Genomic DNA, 19,483 nt, shown 5'->3' with positions numbered 1-19,483 from the left:
GGAGGGAAGGATGCATTTATTCTCAAATATAAAGATGCTATTTTGCAGGGGGCTATAGAATCTATGAGGTTTACTATAAGTTTTGTCTTAACTTTCATAGGTGGTATAGCCTTTTAAGTCTCTTCACTATAAACATGTATGGGGCATGAAGATCCGTTAGACCATTTAAGCCAGCCCAAAGAAAATTTCGCATGAGACGGTGAAGCTAAGCCATGTAAGATGAAGAGAAACACAAGCAGGAAGCAATGTACTAGGTTGTCGCTAACTTTCTTGGATGGTTCTATTCATCTTTTGAGCTATCCTTTAAGTTGATTTTTCTAGATCTCCTAGCTCTCTTTTGATGCCATGCATATCAAAAAAGTTCTAAAATGCATGAGATGGGTTTTCTAGGGTAGTTAACTCTCTTTTTATGCCATGTATATCACAAAAGTTTTGAAATACATAAGAGGTATACTCTTCACCATTACTAATCCTCAAGCATTTTAGCTACTTTCCTAACTATTTTCCCACAAAGACTAAGAAATTTTGGAATGTATAAAAGATATCACTTTTTTTGTAATGTGCCTTCATAATGAATATTAGTAGCACATATTTTAGTAGCCCATCAAGATATTATTAATACTAATGCCATCTAGAACTCGTTAGAACAACTTGGCATTCATAATCTTGAGCTACTTGATTCTACCTTGCAAGAGAAGCTCTACCTCAACCTCAGAAGGATTGACCTAAAAATGGGAACCTAATTTATATGCTATAGTCTCCTATTAACCATCCAACATTAACTTTTGAGGTGACTACATTGCTATCATCCCTCAAGCCAAAATGAACTATTACTACACTCGGTTCAAAGAGAGTGAGAAATGAGAGGAAGCAATGTATGTCAAGCCCTCTACCCATGGGATAAAGTCTCAACTGTGCCCCCCTAAATGGCACTAGTTGGATTGTTATGATGACACATTAGGATAATCAACATATAGCTCTTCCTAGATTCACCTAATATAATGCTTGAATTGTGATGGAAGCCTCTCATCAAACCAATACCACCCTACATTTGGCAAGATATATTAGGGATTTAGCCACCTACTTCCATTAAGGGTTTTCTTTAGTTGAGAATTAATCCTAGCGCAATTTAATTTGGAATATAGAAATCAAGTTTACTAATTATCTCTTTAAAACAATGCTCATTCGTGTAAATTAGGTGCATATATAAATACAATTTTAGATAATATTTGAAAACAGTTACAAGATCTGTATGTATTTGCATCGTCTCCAAGGTACAATACCATGTCAACATTATATCCAATGCACTATGACCCATACCCAAATTACATGGGCAACCATGCATAAGCACAATCCAGCAATCTGCCCTTATTTATTAGTATCAAGCCCTTTTTTAGAAGACCATCTTGGGCTCGCAAGGGCTAGGTTGGTCAAAAACCAAGGGATTTACAACCAAAGTCCCCCCTAGCATTCTTGTTTCCCCCTAGTCTTCTAACACCCTCCTAATACGGAGAAACTTCTCACATCCCGAGGCTAGTCCTAGCATCCAGTGTGGACAATCTAACCCCTTGCTAAAGGGTTCTACCAATAGTCCTAGGTGAGATCTAGGGTGTACCAAAGAATTTTCCCATGAGGGCACAATATCTCTTTCCAAAATTCACAAATGAGGTAATTAGCCTATTCCCAACTAGGAAACCATCTCTTTTCCAAGCAACAAGCTTATCTTAAAACATTTTGTCTCAAAAACCAAAACATTTTTCTATGGATATCTCACAAGAGAGGATACAATCAACAATTTATTTCTCTTAGAGTGCAATTGTATAAAGTGATATAGAACAATCTCCCTTCATGTATAGGGTACAATACCTCTCAACCCTGTTCTTGCATTTTAAATATCCTAAGCTTTTCTCCTAGATGATATAACTCATTAGCATGCAACACATTAATATGAATGAGCAAGGCATCTACCTTTAGTCCTAGTAGTTTTTATCCTTTAAGGGATCATCATGATTAGTTCCTAAAAACAATTCATTTATGCATTGGTCTCTCTTTGGTAGTAAATCCCTTAGGTGTCAACCTTTATGAGCCCAATATTGTCTTCTCGAAAGGCTATGTTGCTAAATAAAGGTAGATTGGTGGATTGTGCTTATGAATGGGTATCCAAGTACTTTGGGTATGGGTCCGGACATAAGGGAATGAATGTCAGCATGGCATTATACCTTGGAGAAGATGCGGATAAATATGCTACTTGCAACTATTTTCAAAGATTATTGAAAATTATAGTTGTGTCTCTACCTAATTTACATGAATGGATATTGTTTTAAAGGGTAATTAATGAAGTTGATTTCTATATGTCAAAATGAATTGTTCTAGGATTAATTAGTCAGCTGAAGAAAAACCTTGCGGGAAGTGGATGGTTAGATCCCTAATGGGTCTTGGTAAAGGCAGGGTGGTCTCGGTTCACCAAGTTACTTCCATCACAATTCAAGAATTAGATTAGGGGAGTCTATAAAGAGCCAAGTGTTTACTATCCTAGCATGTTGTCATTAGAATCCAACAAGTGTTGTTTTAGGGGGACTAGAGTTGAGACTTTATCTTGGAGGGAAGCAGCAACACAAGCACCAGTAACTTGTCCTCGAGTGAGATGCTAAGGTTTCTAAGGTACAACACCTCCCAATCATTGCAAGTCACCTGTGACATAGTCCCACGAGTCCTTGGCAACAAGAAGGTTGCATACCATAAAACTCCAACTCTCCGCTCCTTTGTGGCTATCGTAGCACGCGAACATCTTCTAACACATTCTTTGCTCTATCCCCTCTTTGAGCCTAGTTGCACCTCCAAAGCCATATTTCATGAAGTAAAAATGGGACGAGGCACGAGATCCTTAGAATTTGGTAAAGCAAGGGAGTATCTAGGAGGAAAGGATATTCCAAGTATTACCTCTAGGCTGTTGTGAAGAAGGATATCCGAGTATTATCTTCTCTCTACTCTCCTCTCTTCCCACCATCTCTCTTCTCTCTATCTTTCTCTAACTCCCTTTCTTCCAACTCTCTCTCTCTCTCTCTCTCTCTCTCTCTCTCTCTCTCTCTCTCTCTCTCTCTCTCTCTCTCTCTCTCTCTCTCTCTCTCTCTCTCTCTCTCTCTCTCTCTCTCTCTCTCTCTCTCTCTCTCTCTCTCTCTCTCTCTCTCATTTGATAGGGTAGATATCAATAATTTAAGCCTTAGTAGCTTGGGTTTTTATAGCCTTTGCCTATCCCACTATTGTCACACACTTTGAGGCAACGAGTCCATACTTTGTGTCAATCTCTCCCATGTTTATCTAGCCAACAAATCAAAACACCTCTTAGAGAATCCACATCAGAGATCTTGGAGTTTGGTAGCCATCAAAGCTAACATCAATGGTGGTAAGCATGCTAAGCATGCCATGTCATGATGTCGTCAATGGTGTGATGAGGAAGAGGTTGCACGCTTGCATGACATTGACTATGATGGCATTTTTCACAATAAATTGAAAATTACATTTTAACCCTTTTTAAAAATTTTAATAAAGGAAAATTCTTACAAATAGGAAATGCCCACGCTACCCATGCTTTCCTAGTGGCATTATCACTAGAAGTAACATAGTAAGATGCTCCACCCAAGGAGACCAAAGGCATGGGCCCACATACATCACTATGTACCAACTCCAAATGTTTGGATCCTTTAGTATCAATATCCTTTTTATGCAAAAATTTAGTAGATTCTCCATACATACAATACTCACACATTCCAAGATAAAAAAAAGTTGAAAGACAAAAGATATTGCAAACATGAAAGAACTTTCATTCCACTCATAAACATATGGCTTAAATGGCAACGACAAAATGCAATATGTGGTTTTTTAGTGATAGCCACAATATGGTCTTTTACACTACATACACACAAAGTGTATAAGGTGTCATATTTTGATCCTTTAGCAACTACAAGGGACAAAGATCATGTGATAACCACAATCATCAATTTGTCCAATACTTATCAAGCTTTTCTTCAAGTCTAGTACATGTTGTAGATTCTTAAGTACAAAAGAGGAACTATTAGCTAGTGACAATCTCCCACTCCCACAAATGCTACAAACAAAGATATTCCTTAAACCAACACATCCTTTTCTTCTAACATCATATGAAGCAAACCACTCCCTATCGAGAGTAACATAAAATGATGCCCCAAATCAAGAATCCAATATTGACACATGCCATCATCAATAGCAACCAAGAATATATCCCCAAGTGTGGAGACATAAAGCACATTACATCATCACTCCTTATGTTGTTGACCTCTCCATATTTCTCCTCTTACTTGCCATCATCATTACTTATTTGCTTTCCTTTGTTCTTGCTTTTACACTCGGAATACTCCTTGTTATGACCATTTTTCTTTTATTGTTTTATTGTAGTAATAGCACTCCATGCCTTTGCTCGAGTGAGATTTACTCCTTGAGTTCCCCTTATGAGAGTTTTTCCCCCTTGCATTTACTCATTGATTTACTCCTTGAGATCCCCTTATCATAGAATTTCCCTTGCATTTGACCTCCCTCTAATTGTAAGTGCATTGGAGCTCTTGGAACCGACATTAATTACATCTTCTATAAGCTAGTTGCTTTCCACATTAGCAATAGTCAATCCACTAGCAAGTATTGAGTCATTAATTGTAAGTGCATTGGAGCTCTTGGAACCTACATTATTTCATCTTCTATAAACAAGTTACTTTCTACATTAGCACTAGTCAATCCACTAGCAAGTGTTGAGTCATTGACTATAGTTCTAAAAGTATCCAACTTTTAAGTAAATTGATAAACAAGAACATAGCCTTCACTCAATCATGAGCTGCAATCCTCTATAATCTCAACTAGCTAAAAATATTATTAAAATTAGTTAAGTGTTTTCCTTCTCATAAAGACATCATAACTTCTACCAAACTCCATATACACCACTATATGTATCATTTACATTGAAACACATAAACTTAGAGGGAGTCTAGCATAAGGTAGAGTGTGCAAACTCATCCATTACATCTTGCACATCTATGTTCTTGTCCTCTGGCTTTGCATCAAGCAATTTAATTGGCTTGATCTATCTCTTTTGTAAAATACATTGCCAATCTACTCTTTCCAATATGAAAAAATTATCCCATCTAGTTTCTTAATATTAGAAAATGCATTTTAAAATGTGAAAGAATAATCCATAACCACTACAATATGTACCAAGCAACAAGTAAGCAAGATACTGAGAACTACAACCAAGAAGACAATTATAATCATTGCCAAAGAATTGCTGCAATAGCTAAACAATGGCTACAATGCCAAAATAGCCAAACTTTATGAATCAAAATAGTCCAAGTACTTCTAAATTTTTGCACTTTTTAACTTTAATTTTCCTCTATTAAAAAAATCTCCAAGTAATATGTAACCTTAATACTAAGGTTAACATGGGGGTTTTAGTAAGTCTAATTGCCTTATAGCCTTCAAACGTAGCCACCATTTAGATTTGGTCATTCTGATCAATGATAGAATCCAATAACACTTTAATAATATCTATAGTTTGTGAACATCACAATCAACGGAAGCAATTAACTCTATACTTTTTTTCTTCTCTTTTCCTACTACTATAAAGACTGAAGCACATTGCCTACTTATCTAACTCTTACACTTTTCCACACAAGCTACCCCCTACTTCCAAAATTTTCCCCTCTACTTAAGCAACCCCCATATTAACATTACACATACACCACATTCTTTGCCAAGAAATCCAAATTTCAAATTGTTTTGCCTTGACTGTAGCCACTATTGGTTGTCCAAATACTTACAAATTGGACCATAGCAGTCTACATATTAAGCCTCAATGGCTCTCTCTAACAAAACATCTATTTGACTTAATTGAGAGCTCTGCAGCAAATGAATCTCGAATCCTTGACCTTGTCACAAATCTTGATAAGTCGTGCTCCTTGCTTGAACTACGACACTCCTATGGATGCCACTATAATACCAATTGACAACAAGAAATGGTGGGTTATGGAGTCAATTGCAATGAGAGAGTGAGAAAGTGAGGGAAAGAGCAAGAACAGGAGTCTAGTGGGTACAATAATATCCTTATTTCTCATTATTTTCACTTATATATGACTATACATTGTGTACTACTAAAATGGTGTCCACCTTGCCCTTTTTCCATTGGCCTTTACTCCAACATGTTGGAGACCAAACTAAGGCAAATGTTAAAAGAAAAAGGGTTCAAGTGGATGGTGCCCTAGCAAGTCAAGGAGCATAAAAAAGGATCAAGCAACTTGGGTGTCTGTAAATATAGAAGACAAAGTAAAAATATTAAAGCAATCAAACATTTGAAGGGAAACAAGTGATGGTGGATCATAAATGAACTTACAACATCATAAAATCAAAGCACAACCAAGCCAAATTGCCAAGATGAAGGCAGTTAGAAAGGAGGAGCTTATATGGTAAATTCATTGCATAAGACTTAAAAAGCCTATGCACTAAGTTACTTTCGAGAAAAACTAGCAATTTATGAGATATGAAAGTTATCATAAAAGCATTAAGTTGATGTTGGGTCATGAAGTAATAGATAACTTGATAGCTTTAGTAGTTGATTTTCTTTTTAGTGCTATTGGTGCTGTATCATGGGTTTCGTTTTGTGAAAATGGATCCCCAAAGTGGATTGTAACAAAAAACTTTGATTTGTGTTTTTGTCATATACACTTTTAAGTGTCTAAAAGGATGTTGGTACCTCTCTCTCTCTCTCTCTCTCTCTCTCTCTCTCTCTCTCTCTCTCTCTCTCTCTCTCTCTCTCTCTCTCTCTCTCTCTCTCTCTCTCTCTCTCTCTCTCTCTCTCTCTCTCTCTCTCTCTCTCTCTCTCTCTCTCTCTCTCTCTCTCTCTCTCTCTCTCTCTCTCTGTGGACGAAGAAGGAGAAGAGTATAAGAATAAGTTGTCACTAATTTGCACATACAAGAATAATCTCTTTACTTATTGTTCGAACTCAAAATACATATAGTTGTGTAGGCAAACACATGTACTCCTTTTCTCTTAAGTTATACCATTACAATATATGTTGGTGTTTAGGGTAGTCTTAGGAGATTTAATTAAAGTATATGTCTATGATAAGTTTTAAAGATTTACCTATGAGTTTTAAATAAGAACACAAACTTTTAAATTTGCATGCAAGATAATAGTTTTTTACTTCCAAATTAACATTACCTTCAAATGAGTGAGCCCAATGCAATAATTTTACATTAGAACCTTTCTATGTGCTACAAGATTTCAAAATCTATCACCAAATTTACAAAGTTTCAAACTTGATTTATAAAAACTTAACCTATAAAATCTCATTTTTGGTACTACCAAAATCTAAAATAAATCCAAAAATATTATAGCTTTTTGGCTCCCACTTTGCTCTTTAATGGAAATTTACGGTTTCCTTATAATGTGTTGTATTTTAATTAAGAGAATGAATAAAATATATACATTTTCAATCATAGGTCGTTTTCAAGAAAGCATTATGCCTTCTCTTTAGAAGCTTGTAAAAAATATTATAGGCTCTGTCCTTCACTCCAAAACCTCTTGTAGAGCTATCAAGACCTCTTTCCTAACTAGAGTCTACCTATCCCCCAGAGGGACTAGGTTAACCTTAAAAGAGCTTGTCATCTCTCAATTTAAAGGCTTCAACAAAAACAATGGCCCTAATAATATGCCATAACTTGATGGAGACTTCATCTTTGGATCCCCTATCTCCGAATAGTATGAGCTTCATTTCATAAGTCTCCAATAAAAACCTTTCCTTATACTTGTCTCCATAACCTCCATAATCTCCAACAATCCTAAAAAAATGTGCTTAAGTGTCTTAGTCTCCTTTCTAAGAAGTGGTAAGGGTAACAAACCTTCATTGCCTTCCCAAGTCTTTCCTTGGTTGGAAGTTTACTAGGCAAAACTTCCCCTAACAAAAAATTCAACCTCCTTGAGGGTGTAGCTTGCTGGACCCTATTGACTCTCCAAATCCATATTGTCATCCCTAAATTGAGGATGACTCTATAAAGTATGCCTCTCTTCACATTCAATCATTACCAAGCTAGAGATTTCACAAAACTCTTCATGAACCCCAATCAATTATTTTACTAAACGTTGTTCAACCTAGGCAATGTTAGAATTGTTGTTGGTGAAGATTTGAGCCACAAATTGCTTGTCCTCAACAACAAAAAAAGACCTTAATCACTCCCTATTCGAGTTTTCTTCTTAACCAAGGATCAATAATAATGGTAGAAATGAGGGATGCTATGGGGCAACTATGCCTCACTAATCTCTGCACATCAAAGAAGGGGGATCATACTCCATTTACAAAACAACTAATGAAGCATTGGAAACAAAGTTGTGATCATTCTTAGAAATCCTAGATTAAATCTCATTGATCTCATGACCTTTTGAATGAAGATCTAGCTTATCTTATCAGTCAAAATCCATATCAATAAAACAAAATTGACTTGCTGATTAAATCCAATATTGCATGTTTTATCTTCCTTTCATGTACAAAATCATATTATTATGGGTGAAACACATGGCCAAGAATAAATTTAACTCTATTTCCCAATGCTTAGCCATAATTTTGTATGCCACATTAAGCATAGTTAATGACTCTCACTATTGAGCTTAATTCTATCCAAAGGCTTAGGAATAAGCTCAATAAGCACCTTATTGAGTTCCTTTTAGAAACTCACCTCTAATTCCTATCGTATTGAGTATCTTGTATAGATTAGTGGCATATACCTCCCAAATTGATTGATAGGCCTCCATCGAGGTGCCATCAGTGCCTAGGGGTTTGTCCCTTCCCATTTTCTTCACCACAAATTCTAGCTCCCCTACCAAGAAGGGTCAAGCTAGCACAAGTGTATCTTCAAGTTGTAGGATACCTTTCTGAATGCTTTCTTCTATGATGAAAAATACGATCAAAAGGAGTAATAGAAAAAGGCATAAGAGTGTGATCTCGAGTACGATAACATTTCGAAAGTATTATCTCTTCTAGCTCTAGCATGCCCCTTGCCATACTCCTTGGCTCCATTAATAATAGCAACACTACATGTGAGACAGTTGCTTACTAGGTCTCTCTTAGGATTGCTACTAGACCTCCAAGTGTTGCATAATAGCTAGTATTACCTCTTCTTTGCATTGTATTAAATGTTAGATCTAAATAAAGGTGGCTCTACATCATAAACCTTGCCCATCCCCAATCTTAGGATACACATTACTTGGATATGGTCTGATGAGGATATCTCTCAGAATGTCATTAACCTTACATATGAGTTGATCCACCATGCACCGTTATTGACATAAATATGACTTACTCTTGCTACCCTCGAAGCCATGCCACTCCACATGTTATCCCATGACTAGGGAAGTCTTTCCACTCCACCAAAATTTATTGCCAAAATAATCTTCTGTGAGAGACCTATCTTGTGAAAATACATGAATCTGGGACATGGCTATGGAGGTTGAAAGAGGAAGAGTGAGCTCATGAGGACATAGACATTAAGACTAACTATCACACAAGTGAATTAGGTTCCAAGATTAAGACTTGGACTCATAAACACAATCTTGTTTGTTGACAATGACACAAACACTTTACTAAAAGGACAAAAGTACTATGACATTACATTAAAAAAGAGAGCAAGTACAATGCTTTATAGGGATAGACTGGGCTACACTTTCCACCACTATGCATATGGAATTCTACATCTTGAGTCCACATTGCTCCATATAAAGAGGCTAAGCTAGGTGTAATTGTCAATATCTCAACACCCCTCATCAATCACAACTAGAAAATTACAAAGTGTGTAAAGGCTTTAGTAAGCAACCACCTACAAAGTGTGGGCACACCACCAACATGGTAAACACCAGAGGCTTCGCAAAAAATGCTAAGTGTGGGTACCAAAGACATGGTGGACATCCAGAGGCTATAACAAGGGCCTCACAAAGCGTACAGAGACTGTAGTACAAGGTTACATGAGGCAGAAGTATTAGGGCTAGGCAATACAAGGCTAAAAAAGTCTATCAGAATAAAAGTAAGAGGACTGCTGAGGTTTGTCCTCCTGGTGATCTTTTTTTTCTTGGTTATTTGCTATATGGTCTTCTTCTTCTTTAGTAGCAGCTAAATAGACCTCTTGAGACCTCTTCTTGGAATAACAAAATTTCTTCGTGTACCCAATCCTTTTGCAAAAGTCGTATACCAGTTGATCTTTCTTGCCCTTATACCTGTTATCGACATATAATATTTGTTCATCTTTAGAGAACCTTGGTTCTTCTTTGGATTTATCTTCCTTTTTTCATCTAACAGGAAGACCTTAATGTCAACTAGTTTAGGACTCAGCATTTAATTGATGTAGTTGACATATTATTATAGTCATGAGGCAAGCTTTTTAACAATACACCAATACAAATATCTTCATCCATCTTGAGAACAATTCTTGCAAGCCGAGTTAAGAAACTTTTCATGTAGTTTAAATGAGTTGCAAGAGATGTATTTGGTTTCATATCTAGCCTAAAAATTCAATCAGTAATCCATACTTAGATCACTTTGATTGTGGACAAAACAAAGTATCTAATCTCTTCCATGTATTATTGGAGGTTTTACATGTATCTGCATGGTGAATATAGCTGTCAATCAATTCTAGCTTAATGATGTCATGTGTTTTGTTGTCATTCTTTTTTCAAGTAGCTGCAAGGTCCACATCTCAAGGCTTTTTCTGTTTGCCATTAGTAATGGCCCAAAGACCCTTCTTCATTAAGATGAGCTTGATGAAGGTTTCCAAGTATAAAACTTTACTTCTTTGAATCGAACAGTTAAAGAGGCTTTGCACATATTGAAGTGGTAGAGACACTCCAAAATTCTTACATTTAAGCAACAAAAGAGTTGATTAAGATGTGTCAAAAGACACAAGTGATAAGAACATTGATGAGTATCAATAAATATTATATTTGCACCTTCTTCCTTGAGTATTTCAAATCTACAAAATCCTTAAAGTTCTTCCAAATCCAAATATTTCCCTCCTTGATTTGATACTAGGACCATTAGATCTGAGTAACAGGATTTATATGCTGAAACCAATGAGTAGATGAAGTGAAAAAGAGCTTTAAATAAACTGACTATGGAATTTTAGGGTTTTTACAAACAAGGACCTCGTTTTTCTCTCTGTAGACTATATACTCAATCATTTCCAAAACTTCTCTTATGGAAATGAAGCTTACCTAATGGGCTTCCAAAGTCCCATAATAAACATCAAGATCGTGACCTGCATCCAACGCACCCACATTATGAATAAGTACAAACATAGCAACAATTGTGGATTTTTGTAATGTTGAGCTCTACGATGAGTAATGTTGAGCTATAATAGACTAGAAAGAAGCGCATTAAGATCAACAAGAGATGCCTAGAAAAAATCTTCAAGAGATATTGCTTGGTTTGGGAGATCTAGCTACTCAAGGCTGACAAGGTGTGGCTATGACTACCACAAGCTTGATTAAAGATACAAGTAAAAGCCTAGAAGTGAAGTCATGAGCTGAACAGAAGTGAAGAGAAGCTGAGAAAGAAGTGAGATGAGCTAGGCCATGCCCGACTAAGCTCTGATACCATGTGAAAATACATGGATCTAAGATATGGTTATGAAGGTTGAAAGAGAGAGTGAGCTCATAAGAACATAGACATTAAGAGTGACTATCACACAAGTGAATTAGGTTCCAAGATTAAGACTGGAACTCATAAACACAATCTTCTATGTTAACAATGACATGGACACTTTACTGGAAGGACAAAAGTACTATAACATTGTACAAGAAAGCTTCAAGCATTCTCTAATTCTTCCAACTAAGCAATCTTCAATTCTTTTAGAGTCCACATGAAAAAAGTGACCATATTTCAACCCTAACCTTCAACCAAAGTAACGATTGTGTAGTACAAGTTAAAATAGCTAAAAGAATATGTAAGTAAATCAAATACTTAATCTATCCTTGATAAATATATCTAATGGATAATAAAATTCTCCCTATATTTGATATGATAGGATTTGAAAACAAATGATCATAAAAGACTATAAACTCAATTTGATCATGAACATCGCATAAACAAACTACAATTCATTAGATATGAGATTCATCGAACTTTGTTTTTCTCCGCGACACTATCACTTTGGTGCACACTATTCCAACATCCAAAAGGCCTCGTACCACTATCAATTATTACTATTTTCGACAACTACAAAACTGTAGATGGGAAATGTATATCATTGATAGTAGAAATAAGATCACCTAGCCATATAAAGGATAAGGAGTTCAAGGTCACTGCATCTTCTAACTGTGATAGGTTTTAGCATGTGAACCTAACAATCAAATGACTACCTCTTCCTTTACCATAATATCATCTTAACTATAGGTCCTATGTTAGATTGTGCTTTGTTAAGTCACTTCAATAAGTTTTTCTTGTAGCCTCAAGCATACTTTTGTTGAGAGATTTATCCATCCAACCAAATAGATGGGCAACCAATAGAGAGCATTACCACGCTTTTCTATGTTTATCATCCATTGATGGGAAAACATGTTTACAAGGATGTGAACAAATAAGATCTTGTAGAGCTAGGGTTTTGTTCGTATGATATGTGGTGCTTTGAACCAAAACCCTACGAGGACAAGGTCATTTACAAAGTAAAATTTGGCCATTACCAATTGCACAAGCTGGTGATAGTTACATACTTCAAAGATAGAGGGAGCTGGTAGATTTGACATCATCAAAAAGTTCAAGCACTCCATTCAGCATACTCCCTTCTTCTGTTTAGGCTTTCAATTAATGTGCAACTCGTCTTTCATTTTTAACACCTCAAATGAGTCAACTTTTGTAAACTCAAAGGCCCCTATCTTTATTATGCAGAAGCATGGACAAGAACAATCCAACAAATAGTCATTAGTGAGTGTACTACCCCTAGCCTATAAACCAACTACATAGTCCATATAAAAAGCTATAAAAAGGAAAAGCTCATGCATACACATACAGTCCCATGCAGCTTTCCAAGACCCAAGATACAAAATACGACTTCTTTCTATACCCACTTTGGATCAGATAGATAATCCACATGGATCAGGTTAAGTAGCTTAAGTAATGCCCCCTCAGTAGAACTTCACATGGGACAGATTAACTGCAGGTTTAGACAGGTCATTAACTCAACGACTAGCAAACTTCATTTGTTATTTTTTCCCCAAATGTTGCTTTGTGCTGAAAAATTGCATAGCAATGAGACACACCTGCCAAAATTGCTTTTTGCAGAAAATTTGCATACCAATGACACGCCTGCCAAAATTGCCAAACTAGCCATAGGCACAAGGTGAAACCACCCCAGTACATTTTACAATCGCTTGGATCCTTTACTAGACACACAAGCATATAAACATGTGTAAGACACAGAAGTATGTACGTAGGTTGCCATCAGTGCCTTCTACAGCTTGCCCAATAGAGGGAATAAGCAGGTTGGGCTGCAGCAACCCAAATACCATACCTGCATGTGAAGCAAAATAAACAATATTCAAGCTGTACCTTTACCCCATCACTTTAAGGGGCAATTTCTGACACGCCTGTAATATCCAGCTTTACAAGATATGATACCTGGCAAATAACTTTACAATGCCAAGCTATGAGTACATGTAGCTGAGGCAAAGATTCCTGTAGTAGAGTAAAAGTGGAATGAATTACAGTATGATATGCAATCTTTGCAACTCAGCTTGAAATGCTGAGCTAGCACATAGGTTGCGATGAGCCAGATTTCTAATATCCTCTCTTGAACACTCCCTTGAAATGCGCACAAGCTCCCATAGTGCACCACCAGCAATAAGGTCCTTAGAATTCACCTCTGATCCACAGCAACATCAAGTACCACATTAAGGCCTGGAGTTCTTATAGATAATTCTAAACAAACTCTCAGAAGATTAAGGCAAGATACCTTGCTGTGCCAAATGGCAAAGTGCTAATTCTATATGGCGTCTGATAGGGGAAGCCTCGTTGTTTGCATTAGCAACAATCCATGGCAATGCACCATCGTCGATAAGCAATGACCTCCTACCCTTCAACCCTGAAAAGTCAAAGCCCCAAAAGAACTCAGTTAATTGAAGATGTACCGAGTCAATGATATGCCACAAAAAGCACTCCAGCCCTGAAGTCTAGCTACCTTCTACTGCTCGAGATTCACATTTTGCAAAGTTGGCCACCCCCCGAGCAACTTGCGCAAGAACATCAGGATGTCTGGATCGCACCATGCCTAGAAGAGCTTTGATACCTCCTTCATCCCTCAGCCGCTTTTGCAGCTTTTCTGGAGCACTTCAGGGGTCAAAAAAAAGTTTACAGCATACTTCAAATGCAGAACTAAAGCACTGGATATACCATTGCCACAAAGGTTTGCAATTGCACCAGCTACCATGCGAAGAGTTTGTGGATCCTCTGCATCATCTGCTGTTCTTGACAGTAGAGCAATACCACCTCGCGACATTATAAGTTCCTGGTTAGTTTCTGCAGAAATTGTACATTGTCAGTAGCCTATCACTCTTAAAATAAATGAGACACTTGAATGTCATTGCACATCACCCTGTCATGAAAGAAACACTCCCTTCCGAATCTAATACAGCTTGCAATAGCAATATAGAAAAAAAGGACACTATACCAACATGTGATGCAAGTACTACAAACAAATCCAAGGAAAATAAAGTGCAAAAGTTGGAGCAGACAGCAAGTGAGAGATACCCTACGATCATACAGGGAAACAAAACTCCCTAAATCAGCATCTATCAATCGGCTATAGATCAAATTAGGCTAGCACACTCTTCTTAGCTCACGAGACCTCAATGGTGCAGCTATGTCTCTTTCGTTTCGAAGTTGAGGATAAGAATGCTGCACTCCTGATCATCACCCAAATTTGGGTATAAGGCACCTTCTTTACATACCAACATGGCCACTATGACGCTTGCTTTGAAAGCCTTGAAATTTGTTTCCTTCCAGTATTGAAATATTTTTTGGCATTTGCAACGTGTAGGTGGTCAAATTTGTTCATACATGCTGTCGTTTTTATGATAAAATGCATTTAAATGACATTCTGTTGTGAAATCGCTTGGCCACTCTTTCACCACAAGTTATGGCTATCCGGAAGTGAAGCAGACTCCCTTTTGCCAACTTGCTCGCCATTTCTCTTGAAACTAATCAATTAGCAAAATAAGAAACATGGATGTGCCATACGGTCCTTGAAAAACTAGAAATAAGTCGCTGTATGATCATGATTGATTGATTTGAAACGGTCATTAACAAGAGATTAATGGCTCGAGCATGTTCTTATAACATCACTGGTTACATAACATACTTGTGTGCTGAAGTACCTAGCATATTATAAATACGGATCAACAGTACATGTACTGGTATTGTGTCCAGAATCATATTACAAATAAATGCAATTGCCTTAGAGCTGAACCACTCTGCCAATAATGTAAGGAGAAGGTCAAAAATACTGAGAGGATGCCCATATTTCAATGCACAAGCTTCCCTTAGACAAATGGCCAGCTAATAATCCAAGACCATTAGCATTACCTGCCAGAGTACATGAGACTCTTAAGCACTCACTGCATTGTTAAGTCTCTCACATCCATACTTACACTTTGAGGGGCTTCCATCCGGTTTTTATCCATGGGTCATGTGTGAACTACTCCATCTCTTTGTTTGCACAGCAGTGGCCTAGTTGCATGATGGGCATTAACTGGTGGGCTGGTGCCAAGGTCCCTCAACTGAGCATTATCTTCCGAGCCCCTCCACAGTGGAGGGCTCCGAGGGATGTGATCGAGTGGCCCCTGGCACAAGCGGCCCGTTTCTACCAGTGCATAGAATCTCGACTCTCCGCATGGCTGATAGATGCATTGGTAGTACCACCTAGAACGTCTATCACCCCCATGGCTGGGGGCCACCATGGGGGAATGGAGCTCGCCGTCCAGACCGGCGGCAAAGCGCACCTACATGCCTCATATCTCCTCCTCGTCATCAACAACCTCCACACCGAACATATGCCTCTTTGGGCAGTCACAGGTTTCCCTATGAGCTTACACCTTGCATCCTGGAATGTGAATAGCCTCCACTACAATGGGGCACGTGCTTCCAGGAAATTGATTGTTCGACAGGAGCTGCAGACTGCCCTGGCCGGACCGCCGGATTGACATCTTACTTCTACAGGAGCACAAGCTCACCCTCGCCCAGGCCCAACGGGTAGAGAAGGTACTCCCAGGCAGCTCGCACACTTACTGGGAGCACGCCATAGGTGCCCACGGTAGGAGTGGAGGCGTGTGCACCTCTATTGATCCGAGTCTTACCGCTTGTGTTCACGACCACGGGACGATAGTGGTAGGGAGGGTGCTATGGATCAAATTGGATATCAGGGACTCATGCCTTGGAGTCCTTAATATCTATGCCCCCACGGAGGTTAGGACACGTAGTAGGTTCTGGGTGGAGATCGCGGAAGGACTCCCAGAGATGGACTCCTGGATTGTTGGAGGAGACTTCAACAACTTGGAGGCCTTGGAGGACCAACAGGGCAGAGGGAGAAACTACCAGGGCATGGCCAGGGAGGAGCAGGAGGCATGGGAGGTGTTTCTACTCGCAATAGGAGCACGCGATGCTTGGAGAGACCCTGCCTTCCACAGGAGGGAGAGATCGCTAGACTTCTCTTGGGGATACAGACGGCTAGGTGGAGCTTTGTTGGAGTGGTTGGATAGGTTTTATGTGGGAGAGTGGGGAGGCTCTCGAGAAGGCCAAATTGGGCAGTTGGCGGGCACCACATTGTCCGATCATTGTCACATTCTCCTGACACTAGAATGAGAGAGTGGCCTATAGATAGGCACAGTCTAGGATGGCGCCCCTTTTTGGGGCTGCAAACCCTCAACGCAAAACACAAAAATGCAACCTGCACGTGAAGGGTGGAGGGTTTCTCAACACCCCCTCTCAGGCCCAAAAAGGGGAAGAAGAGAAGAGTGAGGTGGAGATGCAATGTACATGCTGAAAAATGCTCATGCAACGGGTGCCACTTGGACAATGTCCCTCGTTGGGAAATTGTTTACTTGCCCAAGCGCCCTAGTACAAAGATGATGAAAACATGCAATGCATAGGAGGAATGTCGGGCTTTGTGTGGTGTCGAGAACCATAAGGATATGCCCGTACTCGATCTTGGGAGGTGGCTCCATGCTGACCAAGTGACCAAGGCAAGAAGAGAAGAGGAAGAAGATGCAGAGGATCCCTCAAAATCAAGATTTCCACCAGAAGGGAACCTGCGGTAAATAACGCTAGACAAAGTGAACTGGAGAGCCCGAAACTCAACCTCGAGAGAGAAGCCACTAGCTCCGTGCATCTATGCTCGAAGGAATACGAAGGCTGCGTCACCAAGTCGCAGCTGAACCTCCGAGTTCCCAATCTAGGTGGTACCTGAAGATCCTTGGTATCAGTAGAAGAGATGATTAGTCAAAGACAACCGCCCCAAGAAAGTAGAGGATGGGTGAAGAACTTCATGTGGAGTAGATTCCCTCTCTGAGGTGGGAGGTGGAGGGCCCCCCGCTAAAGTCGAAGAAGAAGTGGATCCCCCCTATGTGGGCAAAGAAATAACATCCCCCTCTGAATCCCCGGCTGAAGTACATAGGGAATCCAAAAACTCATTGATCATGAACTCTGAAATGTCTGATAACGAAGGAAGTGCCGCCGGTCGTACCGAAGAAGGTATCTGGGGTGCCGAAGAGCTCCTAGATGTAGCCTCTCAAACCTAAGTAGTCGAGGGTGGGAAAGGGTGGGGCTCAAAATGAGCAAGAGGTGGGCAATAGTCGTTGTCTCTTAGTGGAGCGGACTGGGTAGCCGAAGAAAAAGGAGTCGAGCAGCCACTGTCTCTGGAAAGAGCGGACTGACGAGGAGACGGTATCAAACAATCACTCTCTCTTGATGGAGTGGACTGCAAAACCGCAAGCCGTAGTAGCCACTGTAACTGAAAATAGATGGGAGAAGACTGCCATTGGCATTGCGACAATCTCCAAGAGGTCGTAGCGCCAATCGATCCTCCATGTGCTCGAAAGGACATAGTGCACATCGGATGCAGCTTATTACCTTGAGCATAGTACTCTGATAGCCGATGCAGAACATTCTCTGTGGCCCAGAAAAGGAGAGGTGGCACAAGGAGTGCCTGGTGGAAGACGCATATACTCCGGAGGAGTGGGGAGCAAAGGTCGAAGTCGACAAGCATCAATGATGTGTCCGGTGATACCATAGTAAGACACCCAATAGTCTAGTCATCTGTTGGTAAAGAAGCCATGGATACCAGTAGGCCTTGCTGAAGAAGAAAGAGGTCAGCCACCATGAACCACGAACCGCAATGTCTGCCTCAAGGGGTGTGAGGGCAGTGTGAAGCACGAACCGCAATGTCCGTCTCAAGGGGTGGAAGGGTAGTGGAATGGTTGGAAGTGAGTTGCTAGTGGAAGGAGAATGCGACCAGCAATAAGAGGTTGCAACCAATAAAAAAACGCAGGTGAGGAGAGAGAAATACTAAAAACGTAAGTGAGGAGAGAGAAATACTAAAAACGTAGGCTGCAGAAGAGAGAAAGGCTAAAAACGCAAGAAAAACCAACAGTAGCAATCAATGTGCTGAAATCAACTCCGAACAGTGTGTGGTAGGCTAGAAACAGGCGCCAAACCGTTGTAGACAGCAATGGCCAGCTAGGACCGCGATGTCCTCCGCGTCTAGGGTGTGGGCAGCGAGCTGAAATACCTGAAATCTGCAAAAACGAGATTTTTTTCTGAATGGAAAGTGATCAGCAACAATCACTCTACTGTAAACAGCTACAAACTGTGGGTGGAAGGCTGGAAATAGGCGCCAGACTGTAGATGACAGCAAGGGACAGTTGAGGCTGTGATGTCCTCTGCGAAAGGGGTGTGGGCAGCAAGCTGAAAATACTTGAAACCTGCAAAAACGAGATTTTGATGCAGCGGAAGAAGAGAAGTGGATACCGAACCCGCCACCAATCTTTGCCATCACTGGAGTGGAGGATCTTTGCCGCTGTTTGAGGAGGTCCAACTCTGATACCATATCATAAAATGGCATACCAATGAGACAATAGGGTTTGCGGGGAGGAACACGAAGTGAACTCGACAAGCATAGAGAAGAGAAGAGAAGAGAAGAGAAGAGAGAAGAAACTTTGATGAATGGAATGATGAAGATCTGAATCATGGAGTCAATGTGATACAAGGGAACAAGGGTGCCGTAGCACAAGGAAGATAATGAAGACAGCCGCGAATCACAAACCGCAATGTTCTCCTAAAGAGATGTGAGGGTAGTGGAGAGGCTGGAGAGAAGACGTGACGGACTGAATGAATCAACCGTGAGGAATGAACGAGAGAGTGGCCTATAAATAGGCATA

General features: G+C 39.7%; 1 protein-coding gene across 1 annotated transcript in view; it reads right to left on the bottom strand.

Annotated features, from left to right (window-relative positions):
* Positions 1-13,257: 13,257 nt before the first annotated feature.
* LOC148028018 (kinesin-like protein KIN-UB) overlaps positions 13,258-19,483 on the bottom strand; it is a 79,742-nt gene continuing 73,516 nt past the window's right edge. Inside the window, exons 16-19 of the mRNA XM_087689703.1 lie at positions 14,445-14,570; positions 14,233-14,373; positions 14,008-14,136; positions 13,258-13,917 (exon numbers count right to left, since the gene is read on the bottom strand). Of these exons, the coding sequence (XP_087545829.1) occupies positions 13,757-13,917; positions 14,008-14,136; positions 14,233-14,373; positions 14,445-14,570 (557 nt within the window). The 3' untranslated portion in view covers positions 13,258-13,756. The remainder of the gene's footprint in view (positions 13,918-14,007; positions 14,137-14,232; positions 14,374-14,444; positions 14,571-19,483) is intronic.

Source organism: Lygodium microphyllum, chromosome 12, assembly GCF_053477565.2.
Source record: "Lygodium microphyllum isolate KBCC chromosome 12, Lygodium_microphyllum_v1.1.10, whole genome shotgun sequence".
Taxonomy (NCBI): domain Eukaryota; kingdom Viridiplantae; phylum Streptophyta; class Polypodiopsida; order Schizaeales; family Lygodiaceae; genus Lygodium; species Lygodium microphyllum.
This window is presented reverse-complemented; position numbering and strand designations above follow the sequence as displayed.